The 24,315-nt window shown below is 46.7% G+C and overlaps 1 protein-coding gene across 3 annotated transcripts in view; it reads left to right on the plus strand.

Moving 5' to 3' along the window:
* PHLPP2 (PH domain and leucine rich repeat protein phosphatase 2) overlaps positions 1-19,726 on the plus strand; it is a 134,835-nt gene extending 115,109 nt beyond the window's left edge. For 2 of the 3 annotated variants that reach the window (XM_075073616.1, XM_075073617.1), the window contains one exon: positions 13,694-19,726. In XM_075073616.1, the coding sequence (XP_074929717.1) occupies positions 13,694-14,833 (1,140 nt within the window). In that variant the 3' untranslated portion in view covers positions 14,834-19,726. The remainder of the gene's footprint in view (positions 1-13,693) is intronic. The other variant, XM_075073618.1, reaches the window with a different exon arrangement.
* Positions 19,727-24,315: the final 4,589 nt, after the last annotated feature.

Consider the following 24,315-nt stretch of genomic DNA (forward strand, 5'->3'; position numbering starts at 1 on the left):
TATCCCAGCATACCGGCACTCTTCAGTTCCTTCTTGCCGGTATTTATGCGGCACCATGGTGGCGCCACTCCAGGGGGCGCCCAGCCGACCCGCTGAGTGTTGCTAGGGTAAAAGTTTCTCCGATGGCTGTGCAGGCGGCGCGCACACACCTACCTGGAATGGATATGAGCAACACATCTCGAAGAACAACAGTTACAAAGATGAGTAACCTTGTTTTATGCATTCTAACCCCAGGAGGTCACCCCAGCTCTAACTTAGGGCTCTTGGTAGGTTTTGGTTCTTCAAAATCCATCATTGGGTTTCCCCCGCAGTTACATATTCATCACTTTAGATCCGGAACCAGAACAAAGGCAGCCGTTTCTTTATACAGCTCCGTGCTTTGATCTTGGCCTTCTATAAAAGGTAGTCAGCAGATAATGACTTCTTCTCAGGGCATAGCTTCAAAAAGCTGGGTTTTTGGCTAACCAGAGTTGGGGAATTTGCATTACCTTCTCTCTAAGGATTCCACAAAAAATCACTTAACACTTACTGTCCCAAAAGTCCATACTTGTCTGGCACATTTCATTTTAGTCTTTGAGTTCCCATGTCTTGCATCTATCACATCTTCCCGCCCCAAGAGGTGACGTATGGTCCCAGCCCACAGTAATACATAAACTTCATACAATAAAGTATTAAAGATTTTGCAGGAAATTGCCATATCTGTCACTCTATATATAATGATCTGCTAGGAGCGGGACTGAGACCCACTTCCCGTAGACCCCCAACTGTCCACCCGATAGGTATGCCTTCGTAGATTATAAAGCCAGAAGGGACCATTGTGATCATCTAGTCTGATCTGCATAACTCAGGCCATGGGACTATGCTAAATTATTTACTGTTTGCACCAAAGCATACTTCTTAGAAAAACATCCAAGCTTGATTTAAAAATTACCAGTGATGGAAAATCCACCACAACTCTAGATACATTGTTCAAATGGTTAATTAACCTCACTTTGCCTATAAATATAAGCCTCAGTTGCAGCCTAAATATGCCTAGCTTAACTTCCAGCCATTGAATATTGTTATATTTTCTCTGCTAGACTGAAGAACCCTCTGTTATTAAATTTTCTTCTCTGTATAGGCACATATAGACTGTGATGAAGTCATCTGTTAACTTTCTCTTTAAGCTAAACAGATTGTGCTCTTTGAGTCTGTCACTATAAAACAGATTTTCTAATTTTTTTTAACCATTCTCATGGCTCTTCTCTGAACTGTCTCCAACTGATCAACAACCTGTTTGAACTATGGACAGCAGAACTGTATTCCAGCAGTGGTTGCACTAGTGCCAAATACTGAGGTAATACAACTTCCTTACACCTACTTGATATTCCCCTGTTTATACATCTAATTATTTCATTAGCCCATTTGGAAACAGCATCACACGTACAGCTGATTATCTACCATGACCCCCAAATCTTTTTCAGAGTCACTGCTTTCCAGGATAATAATCCCCCATCCTGTAAGTACGGCCTGCATTCTGTGTTTGTAGATGTATGACTGTGTTTAAGCGTGGCCAAATGCAGAGGCAACACACAACTCTTGGTGGTGGTGGGGAGCACAATTTAAAGGTGTGGGGGGGGACACATGATCACCACACATGTCATCTCTGTCTCCGGTCCGCAGTGGCCTCCAGACACCTACTGCCAAGCAGGTAACTGTGGCTGAGGGTGTGGAAGGGGTGGGACACAACGGGCTTCCCTGTGCCCCCTCTGGCGAAGCTGCACTGCAAGCCCCATCTCTTTTCCTTGCTCTGGGAGCCCTCTAGCAGGGCTCAGTGGGTGTGCGGTGCCTGTGCCTTTCCCGGGCACATTACCCTGAGCTGCGCTCATCCTGACTTCCACTCTGGCAGAAATCTGGGGGGCATATGACTGTGTGTGCCCCCATGTGTCACCTCTGACCAAATGTATGTTGTTTGCTTGCGCCTATCTTATGAAGCTATCTAGATTATTCTGTATCAGTGACCTGTCCTCTTCATTCTTTACCACTCCCCAATCTTTGTGTCATCTGCAACTCTTATCAGTAATGATTTTGTTTTCTTGTAGGTCATTGATAAAAATGTCAAATAGAGTAGGGCCAAGAGCCAGTCCCTGCAGAACCCCACTAAAACACAACTGCTTAATTATGGTTTCCTGTTTACAATTATGTTTTGAGACCTATCAGCCAGTTTTTAATTCATTTAATATATGCCATGTTGATTTTGTATTCTAGTTTTTTAATCAAAATGTTGTGGGGTGCCAAGTCAGGTGCCTTGCAGACATCCTAGGGCTTGTCTACATGAACTTTTAGTTCTCCTTCAAGTGATTGTGCACACATACGTTCCCATTGGTAGCCTCTGCTCTCCTTGTGTTCTCAGACAAGAGCATAAAGGAGTGGGTCTGCCCCACTCTGTCTCAGTTCCTTCATATTGCACATGGCAAGAATTTGCACTCCCCATAGCATTTGCTTCAGTTAGCCAGCGTTCCAGAACCCGTTTAGTGTATATTGTTATCGTAGTATTTTGTGTAGTATAGTTAGTTTAGGTAGCATTTAATAGTTACCTGGAAGATTTATTATGCAAAAAATTCCCCTGGTTTTAAGAAGTGTGCCACATGTGGGGGTGTTACGCCTTTCTGTGACAGGGATAAAAGCTGCTTGATTTGTTTTGGTGAGGGCCAATGTGAGAGACAAATGCCCTACAGTAACTCTTCACTTAACATTGTAGTTATGTTCTTGAAAAATGCTACTTTAAGCGAAACGATGTTAAGCGAATCCAATTTCCCCATAAGAATTAATGTAAATGAAAGGGTTAGGTTCCAGGGAAATTTTTTTCACCAGACAAAAGACACACACGCGCGCACACACGCGCACACAGAGTATAAGTTTTACACAAACAATGCTGGTACACAGTGATGATGATTGTGAAGCTTGGTTGAGGTGGAGGAGTCAGAGGGTGGGATATTTCCTGGGAATGCCTTAACTGCTAAATGATGAACTAGCAATTGACTGAGCCCTCAAGGGTTAACTCACACACACTGCAAGGCAGCAGGAAAGGAGGGAGGGCAGACAGAGACACACACCCTGTGTGTGTGTGTGTGAGAGAGAGAGAGAGAGAGAGGGAGAGATGCGCATTTCCCCTTTAAGTATGAAGAGTGGGGTCAGAAGTACACTGCCTTGTTAATTAGATCAGCAAGCTGCGACTGGACTGCAGCTGCTGCTGCCTGGAAGCTCCCTTTGTCATGTATCCCCCCTGCTCTATGCAAGATGGGGTAAGCAGGGGGCAGAGGGACACCTTGACATTAGCTCCCCTCTTCCTCCTCCCAACACAGCAAGCAGGAGTCTTGGGGAGCAGCTCCAAGGCAGAAGGCAGGAGCAGCACATGGTAGTGGGGGGAGGGACAGCTGCAACTGATAGCCTGCTGGGCAGCTGCTGCACAGGGAACTTAGGAGTGTGGGGAACTGATAAGGGGCTGCCAGTCCACCCCGGTTCCAAGCCCCCACCAGCTAGCTTCACTGGGCTGCTCTTCCTGCAAGCAGTGGACAAAGCAAGCAGCAACCAAACGACATTAGAATGGAGAACTGCACAACTTTAAATGAGCGTGTTCCCTAATTGATCAACAACGAAACAACGTTTACTGGGGTGACTTTAAGTGAGGAGTTACTGTACTTGTACATCCTTTCCCACCAGGACTAAAAAACAGAGGGATTTCTGCCTCAAAGTTCACCTCATGAAAGAGATGATGTGTCCTGTGTCAGAACAGGATCTAAGGACCAGGTCTAGGTTTCTTATAAGCAAGCTCTAACAGGGTGTCTCTCACTGTGGATGGCTCAGACAATGCAGTATCTTTCATGGCTTTACTGGGCTTGGGCTGCTCTGATTGATTCTAGACCTCCATTATGGTCATGCTCTAGGACAAGGGTCTCAAACTCAAATAACCACAAGGACCACATGAGGGCTAGTACATTGGCCCGAGGGCCACATTATTGACACCTGCCCCCCGCCGCCCTCGGCCCCGCCCCCACTCCACCCCTTCCATGAGGCCCTGCCCTGCCCCACCTCTTCCCACCCCTTCCCTGCCCCCATTCGAACCCCTTCCCCGAAATCCCCACCCCAACTCTGCCCCCTCCCTGCCCCCTGGGGGTGCAGGGGGGTGTGGGGTGTGGCAGGGGCTCAGGGCAGGGAGTTGGGGTGTGGAGTACAGGAGGGATGAGGGGAGCTGCAGGGGGTCGCAGTGCTGCAGGGGGCTCAGGACAGTGGGTTGGGGTGCAGGAGGGGCTCAGGGGGCGGACTCTGGCCCGGCGTGCACTGGGGGCAGGGCAGGCTGCCTGCCTGCCTGTCTGCCCTGCCCTGCCCTCGTGCTGCTCTGGGAAGTATCTGGAATGTAGGGGAGCAAAGGCACAGTGGCGTATATTGCTGTTGCTTCAGGCACCTCCCCCAGCAGCTCCTATTGGCTGGGAACAGGGAACTGCACGTTCTTTCCGCTTCCCGGAGCACCGGGCCAGAACTGCTCCAGGTAAACGCTGGGGAAGCGGGGGGGGCGGGGGGCTGTAAGGAGCTCGTGGGCCGCAGAAAATAACTTCGCAGGCTGCATGCAGCCTGCGGGCCACGTATTTGAGACCCCTGCTCTAGGAGAACGTCGTCTCCTCCTCTCCCTGTGCAGGAAACCTCTACCCAAGATCTTACTGCCATCTCTCCACTCACTGTGTTGGACCCCATGGACTCCCTTTGAACCTATGGGTACAACTTCACACTTGCTTATTGTCTATGCAGGCAGCATTGCTGGTGACAGTCACTTCCACAAGGAGGGTTTTAAAACTTCAAGAGTTCCTGCGTGTCCACAATATTCCAAAAAGATAAGGTTTCCCTTAGACTGTACCCTAACTTTATGCTTAACGTAGTGTCATCTTTCCAGCTGAACCAAACTATTCATCTTCTTTTTCACTAAACTGTTCATCGAACTTTTTCCCCAAAACTGCATTCTTCCAAAGCTGACAAGTCTTCGTACTTTGGACATTCTTAGAGCTTTGGTGTTTTGCCTGGACCAAACCAGCTCCTTCAGAACCTCTCCTAGGCTTTTCGTAGCTTACACTGAGAGTGTTAAGGGTCAATCAGTGTCACCTCAGCGAATCTCAGATTAGATTTCTGACTGCATTAATCCTCTTGCTAATGTCTCTCCTCCACTGAGAATAACAGCTCACTCCACCAAGGCTCAATCCACTTCATCAGCCTTTGAACAATGTCTCAATAGCAGATACACTTCTACCTCGATATAATGCTGTCCTCGGGAGCCAAAAAATCTTACAGCGTTATAGATGAAACTGCATTATGCTGAACTTGCTTTTGATCCGCCAGAGTGTGCAGTCCCCCCACACCCTCGGAGTGCGGCTTTACTGCGTTATATCCAAATTCGTGTTATATTGGGTTGTGTTATATCGGGGTAGAGGTGTACCTACAAAGCAGCAGAATGGGCATCTGTACATACCTTTTCCGGACATTACATCATCACTCAAGCCTCTCATGATGATGCCAGCTTTGGCAAGCCTGTGTTACAATCTTTGTTCATATGATCTGAAGTCAGTCCACCCGTGCAGGAACTTCAGATGAATCACCTGCAGTGGAATGTATATGTACACAATCACTGAAAGGAGAAAAAATGGTTAGCTACCTGTACAGTAACTGGTGTAGTTCTTGGAGTAGCGTCGCTGTGGGTGCTTCACTGTAGGTATGTGTGCATGCACACGTGGCTCCCTGGCTGCCACGAGACTAGCCAGTGTGTGTGGGCATTTCTCCTTCAGTTCTTTCTCAACCACCCTATGCTAGAGACGGAGCTGAGAGCTGTCTGTTCACAGATCATTAACTTCTGATAATTTTGCAAATTTTTTTGCTGCTTTGAAGCCCCTTTCTTTTCTATTTGTTTGTTTTTGTTTGTTCTATTTGTTAGTTGCCTATGCCAAAAAAAAAGAGAGAAAATAAAACAACGATAAGATCTCGCCTCCCACCAACCCAGGTAGGGGAGACCCCCTGGACAAGGATATGCCTGGCTAGCTGCAAAGATTCCATTCCAGTAAGGAACGGACACTTGCAGTGTATTCACTGCCTCAGGGAGAAGCACAATCCACAAAAGTGTGGTTGGTGACAGCAGCTAAAACCCAGGTCCAGGAAGGTACAGAGAGTTAAGGCTAAAACTCCTCTCGTGGAGTCAGCCCTTCAGCCTCCAGAATCTCAAAGTGAGACATCACCACAACCTTCTATGTCGAAGGCAGATGATTTTAAGGAATTGAGCCACTCGCTAAAGACCAGTAAGAAGATGTCTGTGAGTCCCTGTAGCAAGCCCAGTTCAAGCCAGAAACATTCTCCATTTTTATCAGTTTCTTCAGCAATGGCATTGAAGCTGCCTAGAGTCAGTACTCAGGGCACACACGGTACCAAGCTGACAAAGGCCCAGTAGGCACGGGCAAAGAGATACCGGTACCATGAGGGTGTGACAAACATAGACAGTCTGCCCTGGGGAAGGTTATGTCAATTCAATCACCAGTACTGATGCCGACCCCGGCGCACGTGATACCAACGGACCATACAACCAGGTCCACGTCTCCAACTCCCTCTGTGCAAGCTCCTCGGCACTGGCTGCCTTCAGCACTGATACCGGTACTGTCAGCACCTGTGGACTACAGGTGTGCATCAGACCTCTCGATATCCGATGCACCAGACTTGCCCCTTCTCAGTATCAGAGCCTCGTTACCAAGCTTGCCAGGATCAGTGGACACGTTGGCATCTGCATCTCCACGCCATGTGCTACCTCTTTCCCATTTGGAGTCAGATAGTGAGCCGGAGGAGCTGGGTTCTCACTCATTGTCACCATTCAGACCCCAGTCCCACCAGAGGTACCCCCCTGGCCCTCAACTTCCTTGGTATGGGCAACCATGGTTCCAGCCACCAGCTCCCTACCCACAGTAACCAAACTGAGACCCCTGGTAGGCCCAGAGACAACGAGCCTTACAGGCACCTAGCATGATTTACTAGCAGGCACAGAGATGTTCCCTTTCAGTGACAATGTCAAGGACACTTGACCCTCCAGAATTCTTGGAGGAAGAATGGGAAATGGAGATGGAAAAGCAAGAGACTCCTCGAATCCACCTCTCATCATCCTCACCTAACAAAGTGGTGATGCCTCCCCTGCCATCTCTGGCAGATGACTTTGTCATTCCAGGACCTAACTCAAAGAGTGGCTGAGGCCCTACAAGTGCAACTACATGAGGTGTATAAACCTCATCAAGCTGGTTGACATATTTCATTCTTCCACCTCTACCAGGGTAGCCATCCCAGTTAACAACATGCTCTTAGACCCTGCTAGGAGCGATTCACCCATTCACCTCCAAATTCCGTCATAATGGACATGGACAGTTCAAGGGGTCACCAATACCAATTTAAATCTACCCTATATGACCAAGACTGGATGTGCTTGGACCTGTTTGGCAGAAGAGCCACTCTCCAGATTCAGGCTTTACTAGCCAAATATGATTATCAGAACTAGACAAAATTAAAGTCCTTCATTGAGCAGTAGCTGGATACAGACAAAGACCGATTCATGGCTATCATTAATGAAGGCCAGTTAGTGGCAAAAACGTCTCTGCAGTGCACGTTGGACACGGTTGACATAGCAGTGCACTCAATCTCCCCCGTGATGGCTATGAGGAGAGCCTCATGGCTCCATTTGTCCAGCTTCTCTAAGGCTGTCCAGACAATAGTAGAGAACCTCCCCTTCAAGGGAACAAAACTATTCGCCGAGAAGACAGATGCACCCCTCCACATGGTAAAGCAGGGATCAGCAACCTTTGGCACGTGCCCCGTCAGAGTAAGCTCCTGGTGGGCCGGGCTGGTTTGTTTACCTGCTGTGTCCGCAGGTTTGGACAATCGCAGCTCCCACTGGCCTTGGTTCACTGTCCGAGGCCAATGGGGGCTGCGGGAGTGGCGGCCAGCACATCCCTCGGTCCGTGCCGCTTCCTGCAGCCCCCATTGGCCTGGGATGTGAACCATGGCCAGTGGGAGCTGTGATTGGCCAAACCTGCTGATGAAGCAGGTAAACAAACCAGCCCGGCCCGCCAGGGGTTTGCCCTGACAAGCCGCGTGCCAAATGCTGCCAATCGCTGTGGTAAAGGATTCTCGAGTGATTCTGAGATCCTTGGGGATATACAGGCCGGCTTACAAAAGAAAATATAGTCCTCAACCACAGGTCAAGCTGAGATCATTGCAGTACGTGCCTCAATATTCATTGCGGAGATTGTACAAGCCACGGAGAAAGAAATCGAAATTCTGTAAGCGCAAACAATCAGGGCCATAACCGCCCTTGTCTCAGCCCCTCAACTTCAAAGCGACACTTTTGACAGGTTGGTTGAGGTGCCAATAGAACATTCTCCTTACAATCTCACACTGGGAAACCCCACTTCTGATTTTGGAGACCGCCTTTCCCCTGTCCTCAGCACCTGGGAATGGATAACCTCCAACAAGTGAGTGCTGGAAATTTTCCAAGGTAGACATGCCATCCACTTCTCCTCACTTCCCCCTTCCAAACATCCTTCCCCATCCTTCTTCAGGGACCCTTCACGTGAGAGTCTAAAACACCAAGAGGTGAATCATCTCCTCAACATAGGAGCTATAGAGCTGGTACCCACACATCTCAAGGGAAAAGGCTTCTACTCTCGTTACTTCCTGATACCAAAGGAAAAGGGAGGTTGGAGACCTATACTGGACCTCAAAGTGCTCAATAGGTCTATCAAGGTGCAAAAATTCAAGATGGTTATGCTGTCAACAATTATCCCAACACTAGAAAAAGGGGACTGGTGCTTGGGGCGGCAAGCCACGGGGGGCGCTCTGCCGGTGCCACGAGGGCGGCAGGCAGGCTGCCTTTGGCGGCATGCCTGCAGGAGGTCCGCCGTGGGACCAGCGGACCCTCCACGGGAGCCGCCTCTGAGTACAGAGTACTCCCTTTCAGCCTTGCATTGACCCCCAGGGTGTTATCCAAGGTGCTTTCGGTAGTGGTGGCCCATCTGTGTTCTCTGGGTATCATGATTTTTCCCTACCTGGGCGATTTCCTTCTCAGGACATGGTTCTTTGCAGAGGCCCAATGAGTCATTCATACCACAGAAGACTTATTTCTGAGACTGGGCTACAAATCAATGAACAAAAATCGTCCTTAACGTTAGTTCAAAACTAGTTTTTATACGCACCAACCTTGATTCCATTCAGGCGAGGGCGCTCCTACCACATCTTAGATTTCTCAGTCTCTCCTCTTTGATAGAGACAATAAAATCCAGTCCTCAGATCTTGGCCAGATAGTTGCTGGAGCACATGGCCACAGGCACATCAATCATTGCTCATGCCAGACTGTGCATGAGAGGGCCTCCAAGCATGATTGGTATACAGACCAAACAAAGACAATATAAACAATCTCCTGTCAGTGCCCATCGTAGTCAAGCAATCCTTGATCTGGTGGAAGGACCCAATGAATGTTTGCATGGGGATCCCATTCACTCAGTTTTCCCCATCCCTTCTTCTGACCACCAATGCATCCCTCATAGGCTGGGGGGCGCATCTCAGTGGTCACACTGTTCAGGGCAAATGCTTCCTGTCAGAGATATGTCTCCACATCAACCTGCTGGAGCTCAGAGCTGTTTGAAATGCAAGTGCTCACTTCCTCACACTGATGAAGGTCATGACAGACAACATGGCCTGTATGTACAGCATAAACCGTCAAGGAGGCACCAGATCTCATTCTTTGTGCACAGTACCTCTGAAGCTGTGGAATTGGTGCATCTCTCACAACATCGTAATATCAGCGGCCTATCTACCAGGAATACACAACCCAATGGCTGACAGCCTCAACTGCAAGTTCCCGCTCGACCACGAGTGGGAAGTAGAGCCAACCATTTTACATTCCAGCAATGGGGGTTACCAGAGTGTAGATGGGCCTGACTCACCCCCGCGGTGCCTCCTGCTGTTGACTTCCGGGAATTAGCTCAATTTCCAGCCCAGAGCACCCTCTGCAGGCTAGTGATCCGCCTGTCCTCTGGCCCCAAGTCCCTCCCTGGACCCCAGTGCCTCTTTCAACTGGGTTTGGACCTTCTGCCTTTGCCTACCCCTGGGTTGCCCCCTGCAACCCCCAGTACCTCTTGGCCTAATGCTAGGCCGCAGCCTGGGGCTTTTCAGGCAGGAGCTCCCCAGCTCCTCTGCCTTTCCCCAGCCCTGCTCCACTTAAGGTACCTTGTCTAGCTCCCTGCAGCCAGGCCCTTCTCCCTCTACAGCCAGAGAGAAACTGACTGAGCTCCTGGCTCACTGCTTCTTATAGGGGCCAGCTGGGCCTGATTGGGACCTGGCCACAGCGGGGCCTGCTTTCTCCCAATCAGCCCAGGCTTCTTGCCCCAGCTACAGCCCTCTCCTGGGCTGTTTTAAGCCCCAAAGGGCAGGAACAGGTAGCCACCTCATTACACAGAGATAGATTTGTTTGCTACCTACCAGAACAAGAAATGTCCACCTTATTGCTCTAGAGTGGGGATCTTACAACACTCCAAGGGAGATGCTCTCCTCGTCCCTTGAAACAAGTACCTTCTTTAGGCCTTTCCTCCATTCCCTCTATTGCTAAAGGTGCTATTGAAGATAAAAAGGAAAAAGCAAACATTCTAATTGCCCCCACCTGGCCCAGACAGACATGATACCCTTCCCATCCCAGATGGGGTTGTGTCCACTAGTGACCCTACCGATCACTCCCTACCTTCTGTCACAGAATGAGTGTTGCACCCTTCATCCCAATCCATGGGTCCTACATCTGAAAGAGTGGCTCCTTCGTGGTTCCAGCACATAGAGACATCCTGCTCAAGGAGGCACAGGAGGTTCTAATCCACAGTTGGAAGGGTGCTACTTGTCACACCTACCTGCAGAAATGGGGATTCCGGATATGGGGCCAATCCAAAGATGTCATCCCTAATTCAGCCACCTTGCTGGAATCTCTGTTATCCTTAAAGAAATCAGGTCTCTCTATTAGCTCACTGAAGGTTCACTTGGCAGCAATTGCAGCCTTCCACCAGCAGGTAGAAGGCTATTCAATCTTCTCTCACCCAATTAAGAAGAGGTTTCTAAAATTTATAGCAAACCTCTTCCCACAATCTAGGACCCCTACTCCGCAATGGGACCTCAGCCTAGTGCTAAAAGGATTGACTAGACCACCATTCAAACCCATGGCTGCTTGTTCATTAACTCACCTTTCCATGAAGATGGTGTTCCTCATCGCCATCACTTCTGCCAGATGGGTAGGGGAGATAGCAGCTTTGATGGCACATCCCCTGTTTACAGTGTTCTTCCCGGACAAGTTCACACTCAGACCACATCCGAAGTTCACTCCCAAAGTAACTTCTACATTTCACGTGAATCAACTCATTCAACTCCCAATATTCTATCCAGAAACCTCATATGGACAGTAGAGAGGCGATTCTGCATACACTCAATGTGACAGAGCTTTGGTCTTCTACTTACACAGGATAAAGGTCTTCCGAAAATCTGTGAGGCTCTTCCTATCAGTTGCAGATAGGTCAAAGCGTGTGGCAATCTCAGCTCAGAGACTATCCAAGAGAGTCTCTGGCTGTATTAAATTCTGCTACCAATTACGGGGGGTAACACCCTCATCTTCAGTATGCACGCATTCCACAAGGGCAGTCTCCTTATCAATCGCCTTCTCTAAAGGTATCCCCATATCAGAGATATGCAGAGCAGTTACATCAACCTCTGCACATACCTTCACAGAACACTATGCCATTCTGAGTGATTTGGCTTCATGCGCCCAATTCAGGGCCTCTGTACTGTCATTTGTATCAGACTCCGAAGTCTCAGTTTCCAACAGTGGGTACTGCTTGGGAGTCACCTACAGTGGAGCATCCATAGGGACAGTACTTGAAGAAGAGGAGCAAGTTACTTTGTGCAATAAAGATGGTTCTTCAAGATGTGTCCCCCTATGGGTGCTCCAAAATTCTCCCTCCTCCTCTCTACTTCGGAGTTTCCAGTGGTTGACTCTGTGGTAGAAAAGGAACTGAGGGAGAAATGCCTCTGCATGCCAGCTAGCCTTGTGACAGGCAGGGAGCTGTGCAGGCAGGACAGATTGCTATTGAAATTCTCCAATCAACAACGTGGGGGCACAAACACACCTACAGTGGAGCACCCATAGATACACACATCTCGAAGAACTATCATTACTGCACAAGGTGAATAGGGTGACTAGACGCAAGTGTGAAAAATCGGGATGGGGTGGGGGCTAATAGGAAGCTATATAAGAAAAAGACCCAAAAATCGGGACTCTCCCATAAAATCAGGACATCTGGTCACCCTGAAGGTGAGTAACTTCCTCTTTTTTGCCACATGTTGTGCAGATATATGTTCCATGACTCTCCCACCTTCCTTTCTACTTCAGACATAGGTGCCAGAACTAGGTGTGCTGGGAGTGCTACCGCACCCCCTGGCTTGAAGTGGTTTCCCTTATATACAGGGTTTACAGTTTGGTTCAATGGCTCTCAGCACCCCCACTGTAAAAATTGTTCTGGTACCCCTGACTTTAGACATTACATAAGCATTGTGAAGGAACGGAGAGGGAGCTGGTGTCATCTGGGAACCTAAGCAGCACAGGGGCACATGCACCACCTAGTGCTACTGCTGGCAAAAGTCTCCAGCTTGAGTGGAAAGTATATGTGCATAACACATCTTAAAGAATTACAAGTACTGCATAGGTAAGTAGCTGCTTTTTCACAGGAAGGTGGGTGATAAAACTGTCTCTATACTAGCTTGCTGCACTCTAACTGTCCCTGTGCACTCTGGTGATGCACAATAACAGTTCATTAATTTGCTTTGATCTAGTCCTTTTTCAAAAAGAACTAGCTTTAATGCGCATCAGCAAGGTCCACACAGACAGTGAGCTTGTGGCAGGCTAGCATGGGGTAGATTCACACACCAGTTTGCCATAAACTAAATGTTCTTGTAGACTGGGCCTTACATCAACGCTATTGCTTTTGTCAACCAAACTTTAATCTCATGAAATAAGAGATCGTTAATTTGGTGCTGTCTGTTTTCCATAAACCTGTGTTGATTGGCATTAACTTTATTACCCTCCTTTAGTTCTTTATTAATCAAGTTTCCTATCAGCCATTCTGTTATTTTGCCTGAGACTGATGGCAGACTGACAGGCCTATAATTACTCAGACAAATTATCCATTTTTAAATATTGGCACAAGATTAGCTTTTTTCCAGTCCTCTGAAACTTCCCCAGTGTGTCAAGAAGCTCCTCGGCCAGCTCTTTTAAAACTCTTGAATGCAAGTTATCCACATCTGCTGAATTAAAAATGTCTAACTATAATAGCTTGCTGATGTTTGACATCCTCCTTAGTTATGTTGGAACTGGAGGTATTTCATCATCATATTTTCCTAGATATAGAATAGAAGTATTTATTGAACAGTTCTGCCTTTTCTGCTTTATTATTGATAGTTCTACCATTTCTGTCTAGTAATGGACTAATCCCATTGTGTGAGAGAAGACATGTCCACCTCCTTGAGAGCTCTAGGGAAGTATATAGGCAGGAGAGAATGCGCTCAGAATGGTCTTTGTATGCTAACTGCTCAGACTTTGCCTTCTCTTTGACTGCAGGACAACAAAGTTAATGGTGTTACCTGCTGTACTCGGATGCTAGGCTGCACGTACTTACATCCTTGGATCCTGCCCAAACCTCATGTCTACTCCATTCCCCTGACTGTGGAGGATGAGATGCTCCTACTGGGAAACAAAGCCCTCTGGGAACACCTCTCTTATACAGAGGCAGTCACGGCTGTACGCCACCTGCATGACCCACTAGCTGCTGCAAAGAAGGTCTGCACTTTAGCCCAAAGCTATGGCTGCCAAGACAATGTGGGAGCAATGGTGGTGTGTTTGAACATTGGTGAGGACAGCTGCACATGTGAGGTGCACGGCCTCACCTTGCCAGGCCCTGGGGGCATTATTTCCACTGCCAAAGCAGCAACACCTTCCTCCAGTAGTGGAATTGCCTCAGAGTTCAGCAGTGAGCTGTCAGCCTCAGAAGTCAGCAGTGAGGTGGGATCCACTGCGTCAGATGAGCACAGTGGAACTGGTCTGGATGCCGGGTTGGTGCCTCGACCCGAGCGACGCTGCAGCCTCCATCCCGTGCCCCCCTTCAGTATCTTTCAGCGCCAACCTTCCTGTGCCACATTCTCGAGTAATCAGTCTGACAATGGGCTGGACAGTGATGATGAGCAGCCTGTGGAGGGTGTGATGACCAATGGCAGCAAAGTGGAGGTGGAAGTGGACATCCACTGCTGTCAAGGAAAAAGCCTGGAGCCTGTGCCTCCTGGTGCTGAGGAGGGATCTCCTGCTGCAAGCTCAGAGGATGACTCTGGGGGGCTCTTCTTCAGGATTTGGAGACAGAACAGCATGAATAGCAACATCCTCCTGGCAGGAACCAAGGAGACGTGCGAGTTGCAGAAGTCTCCTTCTACATGCTGTCTGTATGGGAAGAAGCTTTCCAATGGCTCCATAGTGCCTCTGGAGGAGAGCCTCAACCTTATTGAGGTAGCCACAGAGGTGCCGAAGAAGAAAACAGGTTATTTTGCTGCTCCTACCCAGCTGGAGCCAGAGGATCGATTTGTTGTGCCCCCTGACCTGCAGGAGGAAGTGAAGGAGCAAATTAAGCAGCACCACGAGAGTGGTGCAAAGCAGGAGCCCAGTAAGAAGGCTGCAATGGCTCCTCCAGATGAGTTTGACACTGCTTTGTAACCCCACCGGGCCACTCCATAATGTAGGGGAGTTGGCATCTGGAAGAAAAGGAACAGACATCAGCTCCCTTTTTATTGGAGTGGAGGACAAGCCTGGAGCTTTATACTCAGGGCTGTCAGCTTCTTGACGCAGCATCCCTGCTGTTCTGTGAGCCCAGGGTACTCGGGCTAGCAACCAAGCTCCATGCTGGGGATTGTCTGGCATTTAAGAAGGCAGACTTACCTATGTGTGGTCCCACCATCTGCCATTAACCCTTGCCCTCCTGAGGAGTTGCCAGGCAGTGGGCTGGTTTCTGTGTGGGAGCTGAGGGGGCAGCTGTGGTTATGCACAGCGTCTAGAGTTCTGTGAAATATTTGATTCAGCCATCATGATGGGACTGGTCACTTGGCTTTACTATTCAGAGAATACGGCCTGTCACAATGAAGCTTACTAGAGACACAGAACCCGTCAGAGAACTGATTCTTATATGCATCGCAAGCACTTTCATTGGCTGCACTCGAGCCATTTTGCTCCCCATCTGCCCAGCACTTTACTGTTTAGGGAGAAGGGGCTTCAGTAACCTCACAACGGGTATTAGGGGGGATTCCTCCACATGGGAATTAGTGCCCTACTGATAGGTTCATCCAGGGGCACTGGGGGAGCTGAGGTAGTTTTGTCACTACTTGTTATGAGGTTATCCAGGGGCTTCCTTCCAACCTGAAGGATACAACTGGGGCATGAGGGTTGGGGGCCCCCAATGACAGATCTGACCATGGGGCATGGAGAAGTTCCAGGAGGGGTTTGGCTGTCTCCACAACAAATATGATAATGGGGTGGGCTAGTGTGTACAGCCATAAGGAATAGGGGGTTGGCCACCCCCCTGGTGTGCACTTCAAGACAGAGCCTTCCATATCCACGAGACATGGGATGAAGCCAGAATCCCCTGCAAAGCACGGAGTCTGTGCTGTGTGTGGTGTCCTTAGCTGGCAGAAGCTAAGAATTGTGAGTGGGGAGTCTTCATCTTGTCCATCAGGGTGTTTGGTTTGTAGCAGTAAAGGCTAGTGAGCCACCAGAGTGCCTTGCATGTGCTGAGAAGGTCTCTGATGGTCCATTTCACATGCACTCCCTCTAACACACACTGCAAAATATGAAGCCCCTACACTGAAGCAGCAAAAGCACCCTTGCCTGTCTCAGCAGAATCAGAGTCCAGGGCTGCTTGTGCTCCAGCTGCAAGTGCCCAGACCAGGAAGTGAACAAGATGAAGCCGTGTAGTTTCTGCTTAGTTTTAAACTCAAAATGGAAAATGGAATTTTTCCCAAATACAAACATTTTTATCAGCACACTCGAGGAAAAAAGGACTTTAGAACAACTCTGGAGAGTAGCAGTGAGCTGCCCAGCGCCCACGGCAAATGTGTTCCAGTTTCTATCTTCAGGGCCTGGATGGGCCAGTATGCAGTGTGGTGCCCTGATAGCACTTTTCCGGCTGCTTTTCCAGGATTTAAGCATTCATCTTTACAAAAGGGTTGCAAAGACAACCTTCCATCTGTGATCCAGGCAGATCGTCTTCCTGAGTCTGCAGTCCAGGAGCTAGGAACAATAGCTCTGAGGTGAGAGCTGCCTCTGTAATCTCAGGGTATTGTCTACACTACAATTAAACATCTGCAGCTGGCCTGCGTGGGCTCCAGAACTATTTATTTGCAGTATAGACATTCAGGCTGGGGGACCCCACAAGGAGGAAGGGTCCCAGACCTGGGTTCCTGCCTGAACACAAACATCTACACTGCAATTAAACAGCCCCAAGCCCTGTAAGCCTGAGTCAGCCCTATCCAGGCCAGCCCCAGGTGTTTAATTCCAGTGTAGACATACCCTTAGTGGTATGACAACACTGATAGCCTCGTTATGACATTGTATGGGATTAGTGCCCTTTCTTGTTGTGTTTACTTTTTTCTTATGTCTAGGAAGAAAGTCTGAAAGGTTTTTCCAAAAGAGTTCTGGGCTTTTGGGGTGAGTTTTATTTTGTTTGGTGTGTTTATTGTTTGCTTATCTTTTATATCAGAAATTCAGGTCTTGTCTGACCTGGAATACTCAGTGTACAACTGGAGAACTGGTGGGATTCTGACATCATAGATCCTGTGAGAAATCTTCATAGCGGGGAAGTGGTTATTATTCAGAACGTAAAACTCCTTGGCATTGTCTTCACTAGGGAAAAAAAATATCTGCAGTGCTGCTAGTGCAGACACCCTATGCTGACAGAAGAGAGCTCTCCTATCAGCATAATAAATCCACCTCTGCATGTCGCCAACATCATGCTGTCCACACTGGTGCTTAGGTTGGTGTAACTTACATAGCTCAGGGGAGCGGCATTTTCACACCCCATAGCGACATAAGTTATACTGACATAAGTGCTAGTGTGTACAAGCCCTAGGATTTCACCGTGGTTTAATTACCATGTTAGCTAATGTCATAGAAAACTGCCTCTTTCCCATAGGGTGGTCTCACCCTTTTGAGTTTTGTTAACACCTATTTTAACTTGGAAGTTGGGAGAAAACCTTTTTGTTAAAGATTCAAAATCTCTGCTTGTTCTGTCAATCTAGAGAGAATTAGGGTATAAGAGCGCTCCCACTCTGTCTCTGAGTTATCCAAGGAGTCCACAGTGAAAACAGGAAGAACAAAAAAATTCTTTAAAAAAACAAAACAAAAAAACCTTTCAGGTTCTCTTCCTAAAAAGAAGCAAAAATTGCAGATCCCTTTAATTCTTGCACTACCGATAATTTTAACAAACTTCTGAGCCAGCCCAATGGTCTCAGAAGCACTACAGAAGAGCTGCAGTGCAGCCTCTTGTATAGTCTTGGACTAATGCACTGACATGAAAATGTGCGCCTCTTCCTGAGTAAGAATGTGAATCAAATCCTTGCACTAGTACACTAGTATGTGTTATTACAAATAAGTTTCTGTATTGGAATCCTTGCACCGATGTGGAAAATCCAGCATATGTCTCCGACTAGTAATTAGATTCTGATTATGATATCTGGGCTCCAACTAGCCAGGGCTGTGAGGGAGTGTTTGCAGCTGTCATTGAGAGGACTGATTTATCAGCTCTGTATGGCTCAGTGGGAAAAGTGCAGGAGAAAGCAGAACAGAAAGTTCAGATGAAGTGTATAGATACAGAGCCTCCCATTTTCTACAGCCCCCTGGAAGCTGTGGAGTGGAGCTGCTGAAGTAAAGGCTAATTGTGTACAGTGATCATCAGTTAGGAGTTTCTCTAATCCTATGTATTTGGAGCAGAAAGAGGTTTTAATGTAACCAGCTCCCTCCCTCCGAATCCTGTACACTCATTGGTTAGTGGCAGTGTCCTTGCACAACCTGGCATGTTGTCATGAACGCCAATCAGAACACAGGTCTTCTTCTTGCTCTGATACATTGTTCTAACACACCTCTTATGAGAAGAATGTTTCATTCCACGCTGCAGTCTGAGCTGCCTCCTCTTCCTGTCCTCTTGATTTCCTGCTTTCCAGGGGCCAGCAAGCTTCTTCCTTGTCTTCCCCAACTTACTTCATTTTCTTATATTTTCAAGCTCCTTAGGAATCCTGTCACCCATGTGGGGACAGGGTGGGCTGGTGGGGGCAGCCCTAGTGATGGATTCTCAGATGAGGGTGAGGCAAAATACAAAGAAAGAGGAGTTTTCCATGCTTATTTCAATTTCTATCTGACCACAGTTCTCCATAGCCTCTTCTTTTCCCTGATGGTGATTTCAGGCCATTGCACAATTGCTATCATCTCTGCAGCAGTGAGAGATTCCCAGTAAACACAACCTTAGTATAGAAGAGGGTTTCTTGACTTGGGGGTTGTGGCCACTCTCCCCTTCTTCTAGTAATAAAAATATGGAAAAGGTTGAGAATCACTGTCCTAGAGCATCTGTGTAATAAGGAAACTGTCCATGGAAGAGAAGTTGGAGCTGCCGCTTTCCCCGTGGAGGGGCTACAGTTTTCCAGTTAGTATTATTCCATGTGTCAAGTCTCAAGTAATTCTCTCCCTCTTGGTGTGCACTTTCAACAGCAGCAGATACTCCTAAGGCACTAACTTATCTGCTTTACTTGTTCAGTAAGGTTCCAGTAGAAGGAACTAATGAACAAAACATCTGATATAAAAGCAAACTAATTCCAAGGCAAAAAGTATTGAAGATAAGAAATTCTTAGCCAGTTAGCAGCCTTCAAACTGCTCCTAGCTGCCTAGAGTAGGTGAGGCTGAGGCTGCCTGATAGAAACTGCCGCGACTCCTAAACTGTGGGGCAAGGGTTAATTTCATTCCAGAATGTGGCAAACACTTAAGGATACTCTCTCTGTCATGGGGATAAGTTGCTCTTAAGATCTACCACTCTTTCTTTAGTTTACAGAACATTCAGCCACATCTACCAGTCCTCATAACCCTGGAGTTTCTCCACTCTCCTGGAGGATGTAGGTTTTGTGCCAAAGGGCCTTTAGGCAGTGGGCTCACATAGTAGTTTTTCTGCAATCATTGTCCACTGTTCTATTGCAATCTTCAGACTTGTGTATTTTTGATATTTTTGAAATGTGTTAGCTTTTTTAACCTGTCACATGAGCTAGAGCATGTTAAAGATAAATTGCAGCAAAACTATTTTTCATGCCTTTGTTTTAAAACGAAATGTATACTATTTTATGACTCTAGCATGCAGCTATAACAATACCCCTCTTCCATTGTGTGTGGAAGTAGATTGTTACACTGAATGCACCTTCAGCACCACACCCAATGTATGTGGGAGCAAAAGAAGGAAGATCCTTCGGGTTAAAATGTGATTCCATTGATTCTTTACTAAGATATACAGAACAGTTCAGAAAGGAAGAATATTTTTGATCAACTTTTTAGCAGACATAGCAATAAAGATTTTTACTTTCATCTAAGCGTATATTCTGTTTATGTTAATGGACTGGAGAGAACTTGCATAGTGCCACAATTGTGCCATGGTGTGAGCACAGTTGTGACCAGCTTTATTCAGGATGATCTCAGGCCATGTCTACACTAGTGACCTTACAGCAGCACAGCTGTACTGATGAGCTGTAAGATCTCGTGTAGCCACCCTATGCCGACATGAAGAACTTGGGGATCTAAAGGTGGAGGAAGCCTGGAATTACTTCAAGTCAAAGTTGCAGAAACTATCATAAGCCTGCATCCCAAGAAGGGGGCGGGGGTGGGGGGGAATTCATAGGCAGGAATTGTAGACCAAGCTGGATGAGCAAGCATCTCAGAGAGGTGATTAAGAAAAAGCAGCCTACAAGGAGTGGAAGATGGGAGTGATCAGCAAGGAAAGCTACCTTATTGAGGTCAGAACATGTAGGGATAAAGTGAGAAAGGCCAAAAGCCATGTAGAGTTGAGTTTTCCCTTGCAAAGGGAATTAAAACCAATAGTAAAAGGTTCATAAGCTATATAATAAGAAGAAAACAAAGCAAGGAAGTTGAATGGGAATGAGGATTATGGAGTGGTTAGTATTATTACACATCGCAGGTGGAAGCCGAATAGTTCGAACGACTTAATGGACAAAATTTTTCAGGGCCAGATATATCTTCAGTCAAGAATATTAAGAACTGGCAATGAATGCAAGCCTTAGCAAAGAATTTTTTAACTGAATCTGTAACTCAGGAGTTTGAACCATAATGACTGGAGAATCTGGCTAACAAGTTCTATTTTAAGAAAAAGGGACCAAAAAGTGATCCTGGCAAGTTACAGGCTGTCAGTTTGACATCTGTAGTAATCAAGGTCTTGGAAAAAATCTGAAGGAAAAACGTAGTCAAGGCATGAGGTTAAATGGTAATTGGAGACAAAACAACATGGTTTTACAACAGGTAGAGTCGTCCAACCAACAGATATTTTAGACAAAAGAAATGCAGTGGATTTCAATTACCTCAATTTAGTAAGGCATTTGATACATTTCCACATGGGGAATTATTAGCTAAACTTGGAAAAGATGGGGATCAATCTGATGTTGAAAGGTTCGGATAAGAAACTGGTTAAAGGGGAGACTACAACTATCTACTGAAAGGTGAAACTGGCCAGGAGGTTCTAGTGGAGTTCCTCAGGGATTTGGTTTTGGGACTCAATCTATTTAATATTTTTATTACTCAGACCCTGCACAAAAGTGGGACTGTGCTAATAAAGTTTGCAAGATGCACATAAAGCTGGCAGGTATTGCCTAACCAGAGAAGGACCGGATATCATACAGGAAGATCTGGATGACCTTTAAACTGGGTAATAGTAATAGGATAAATTTTAAAGTGAAAAAGTGCAAGGTCATGCACTAGGGATTAATCAAAGAACTATTGTATAGGATGGGAGGTATCAGTTGGAAGTAACAGAAGAGGAGAAGGACCTCGCAGTATTGGTGTATCAACATGGAATGACTGAAGCTGCCAATGTGATATGGCTGTTTTAAAAAAGTTAATGTGCGTCTTGGGATGCCATAGGCGAGGTATTTCCCAGTAAGAATAAGGAGGTGGTAGTACATTATACAAGGCACTGGTGAGACTCCATTAGAATATTCGTGTGCAGTTCTGGTCTCCCATTTTAAGAAAGAGGAATTCAAAACTGGAACCGGTTCAGAGAAGGGCTCACTAGGATGAATCCGAGGAATGGAAAACCTGTCTATGAACACGGAGAACTCAAAAGAGCTTGGCTTTGTTTAGCCTAACCAAAAGAAGGCTATGCGGGAAGATTGATTGCTCTTATAATTATATCAGAGATATAAATATTCCTTCCCTCCTGGTTTTAAGTTCAGTACCACAATGATGGACACGAAGAAAGAATGGTATAATGTCTATCAGGAAGTTAGACTTGAAATGTAGGATGAAGGTTTTTCAAGCAAGGTCAGTCTAGAAGTGAATACTGGAACTTCCAAGGGGCAGTAGTGGGGGCAAAAGACATATCTGGCTATCAAAAAGACTAAACTTGATAAGTTTATGGAGGGGATGGTCATGATGGGATAGCCTAAATTTAGGCAATTAATTTGTCTTTGATAGTACCGGTAAATATGCCCGTGGTCTGTGAGGGATGTGGGGTGAGATATGAGTTACTACAAGAGAATCTTCTTGGGTGTCTGGCGTGGTGGAAGGTCTTGACCCATGCTCAGCGGTTTAGAGCTATGCAACTCATTAATTGGGGTCGGGATAGGATTTTTCTCCAGGGCAAGAATGGCAGAAGCCCTGGAGGTTATTTCCGCTCTTCCTCCTGAGCATGGGGTAAGGGTCACTTGCTGGAAGATCTCTGCAGCTTGAAGTCGGTTACCACGATTTGAGGATTCAATGGCTCTGAAACAGGTTTGATACCAGGAGTGGGCTGAGTTTCTTGTGGCCTGCGTTGTTGCAGGAGGTCAGAATAGATGATCATAATGGTCCTGTTCTGATTCTAAAGTCCTATGAATCTAATAACACATGTGTACACAAGCATTAATGCGCTTCAAGGGGCTGTTGGTTTTTTTTTGTCACACCCTGAGCGATACAGTTTTGCTGACCATCTGTGTTGTTGTAGACGATGCCTCAGTCTCATCTGGCGCTGAGTGGGCCTAACTCTTCCCCTCCGCCCACATCAGGCCTCCTTTATAAAGTACTGTAAAGGCATCTTCAGGGTGGAATTTCTTCATGAAGAGGAGTTCCTGGCTCAGTACTTGCCTCAGAAGTACTTTGTTTGTGCAGCTCTCCAAGGTTCTGCAGAGCAGATAGAAAGTGGAAACATCACTGCTGTGCTAAAGGACTGACACGAGCACTTGCCTAGACAGAAGTCTTTGCAGTGAATACACGTGGTAACACTATACTTAGTGGCTGTTATGGTTATGCAGGCTGCAGGAATAGAGTTCTCACTCTCTTCTTATTTTGCGCTAATGAGGGCAAGATTAATTCACTCTTCCTTGGAGTTGAGAGAGATTTGCCTAAATAAGTACCATTTCCCCTCCCAGTTCCCTAGAGGATGAGTGAGCAGGGTAGCAAAAAGACGAGACTATCAAGCAAAACCAAGATATCTTCAGCTGATAATTGGCTTTTAATTAATCTTTTCTTCAACTGCCATATCTCTGGCAAACTTGCTGGCTTTATGATCTCATGTGATGATTTTAGAGTAGAGACTGTGTGCCAATTAAGGTAAGAGAACCACTAGAGGCTTAAAACAATCACCTTGTATTTCACGGTGGTTTATTAGCACTGCCTGGCCATCATGTTGTGTCTGCTGCATTTCCATATTGGTCAGTTGCTAAATGAATGGGATGCTTACACATAGGGGCTGCTGTAAAATGACATTTCATTTTAAGCTTGTTCATGGTATTCATTAGAGCATTTGCCTGCTTATATTCCATAAATAAGTCAAACAGTTTAAGAGTAAAGTTCACCTTTAATGTTGTATAAAGAATACAAAGAAGAGCTAGCATGTTAATCTTTACTGTAAAGCGTGTGGAGGTCTTTATGATGAGATCTTGGACAGCAGACATATTTCATAGCTGAATCCTCTGTTTTCAAAGTCTCAAGAATCGTTGCTCAGTCCTTCTGTTGTTTCCACTGTGATACATTAATTCACCGGCCTTCAGTGCCATCTTCCCCATGGGTTTCACGACTCAAATTCTGGTGCTATTGAACAGTTCTTTAGTGTAAAGCCTGCCCTGTGCATGGCCTCTCTGCTAGGCTCCACACAGGCATGTCAGCACTCAGCTAATCATTAGGGTCACACTCTACTGCCTGAGTGGACATCACTTTGCTTTATGCAGTGGGTCTCAAACTCTTTGTGCTGGTGACCCTTACACATAGGCGAAACACCTTTTGAGTGTGGAACCCCCCCTAATCAATAAACACTTTTTTATCAATATTAAACACCACTAATAAATGCTGATGCAAAGGCAAGTTTGGAACTGGAGGTGACAGCTCGTGACCCACTCATGTGAATAACCTCAGGACCACTTGAGTGGGTCACCTGACCCCCAGTTAAGAACCCTGCTTTTATGGAACAATAGTTGGTGTTTGTCTCTCACTCACCTTCCTGCTAATGGATCAGTTGAGAATCCATTTCTTATATGATCAATTACATTTTAAAAAAAAATAACCATTGTTTAAAGGTGATCCCTGCCTCCCACGTGAAGAACAACAGCTCAGGGACAGCTAAGTGGCGGGTTTAATGCCGAGCCTGGGGCCTTTTTCCCATGTCATTCCTCGCTGCTTCCTGCACTGCTTAGGCAAGAGCTGGGAATCAAAGTTGTTTCAGACATGCAAGTGATGAGAATGAGAGATGAAGTAACATTGGGCTTATTTAGGTCCAAGTGAAAATCAGTGCTTAGCTAATGAACAAGGTATCTTGCCAATGCTTGGTAGTTCGTATCCCTTGTATGGGAAAGAACGGGAACTATGCAATGAAAGAGCTTGGGACATCTGCAGATCAGGGATGGAGGGGCCTCAGTTCCAAGATACTGAGATCAGCACAAGCAGTGCGTTAGTCACTTGCTACAGGGCCGCCTGGG

Source organism: Chelonoidis abingdonii, chromosome 19 (assembly GCF_003597395.2).
Source record: "Chelonoidis abingdonii isolate Lonesome George chromosome 19, CheloAbing_2.0, whole genome shotgun sequence".
Lineage (NCBI taxonomy): Eukaryota > Metazoa > Chordata > Testudines > Testudinidae > Chelonoidis > Chelonoidis abingdonii.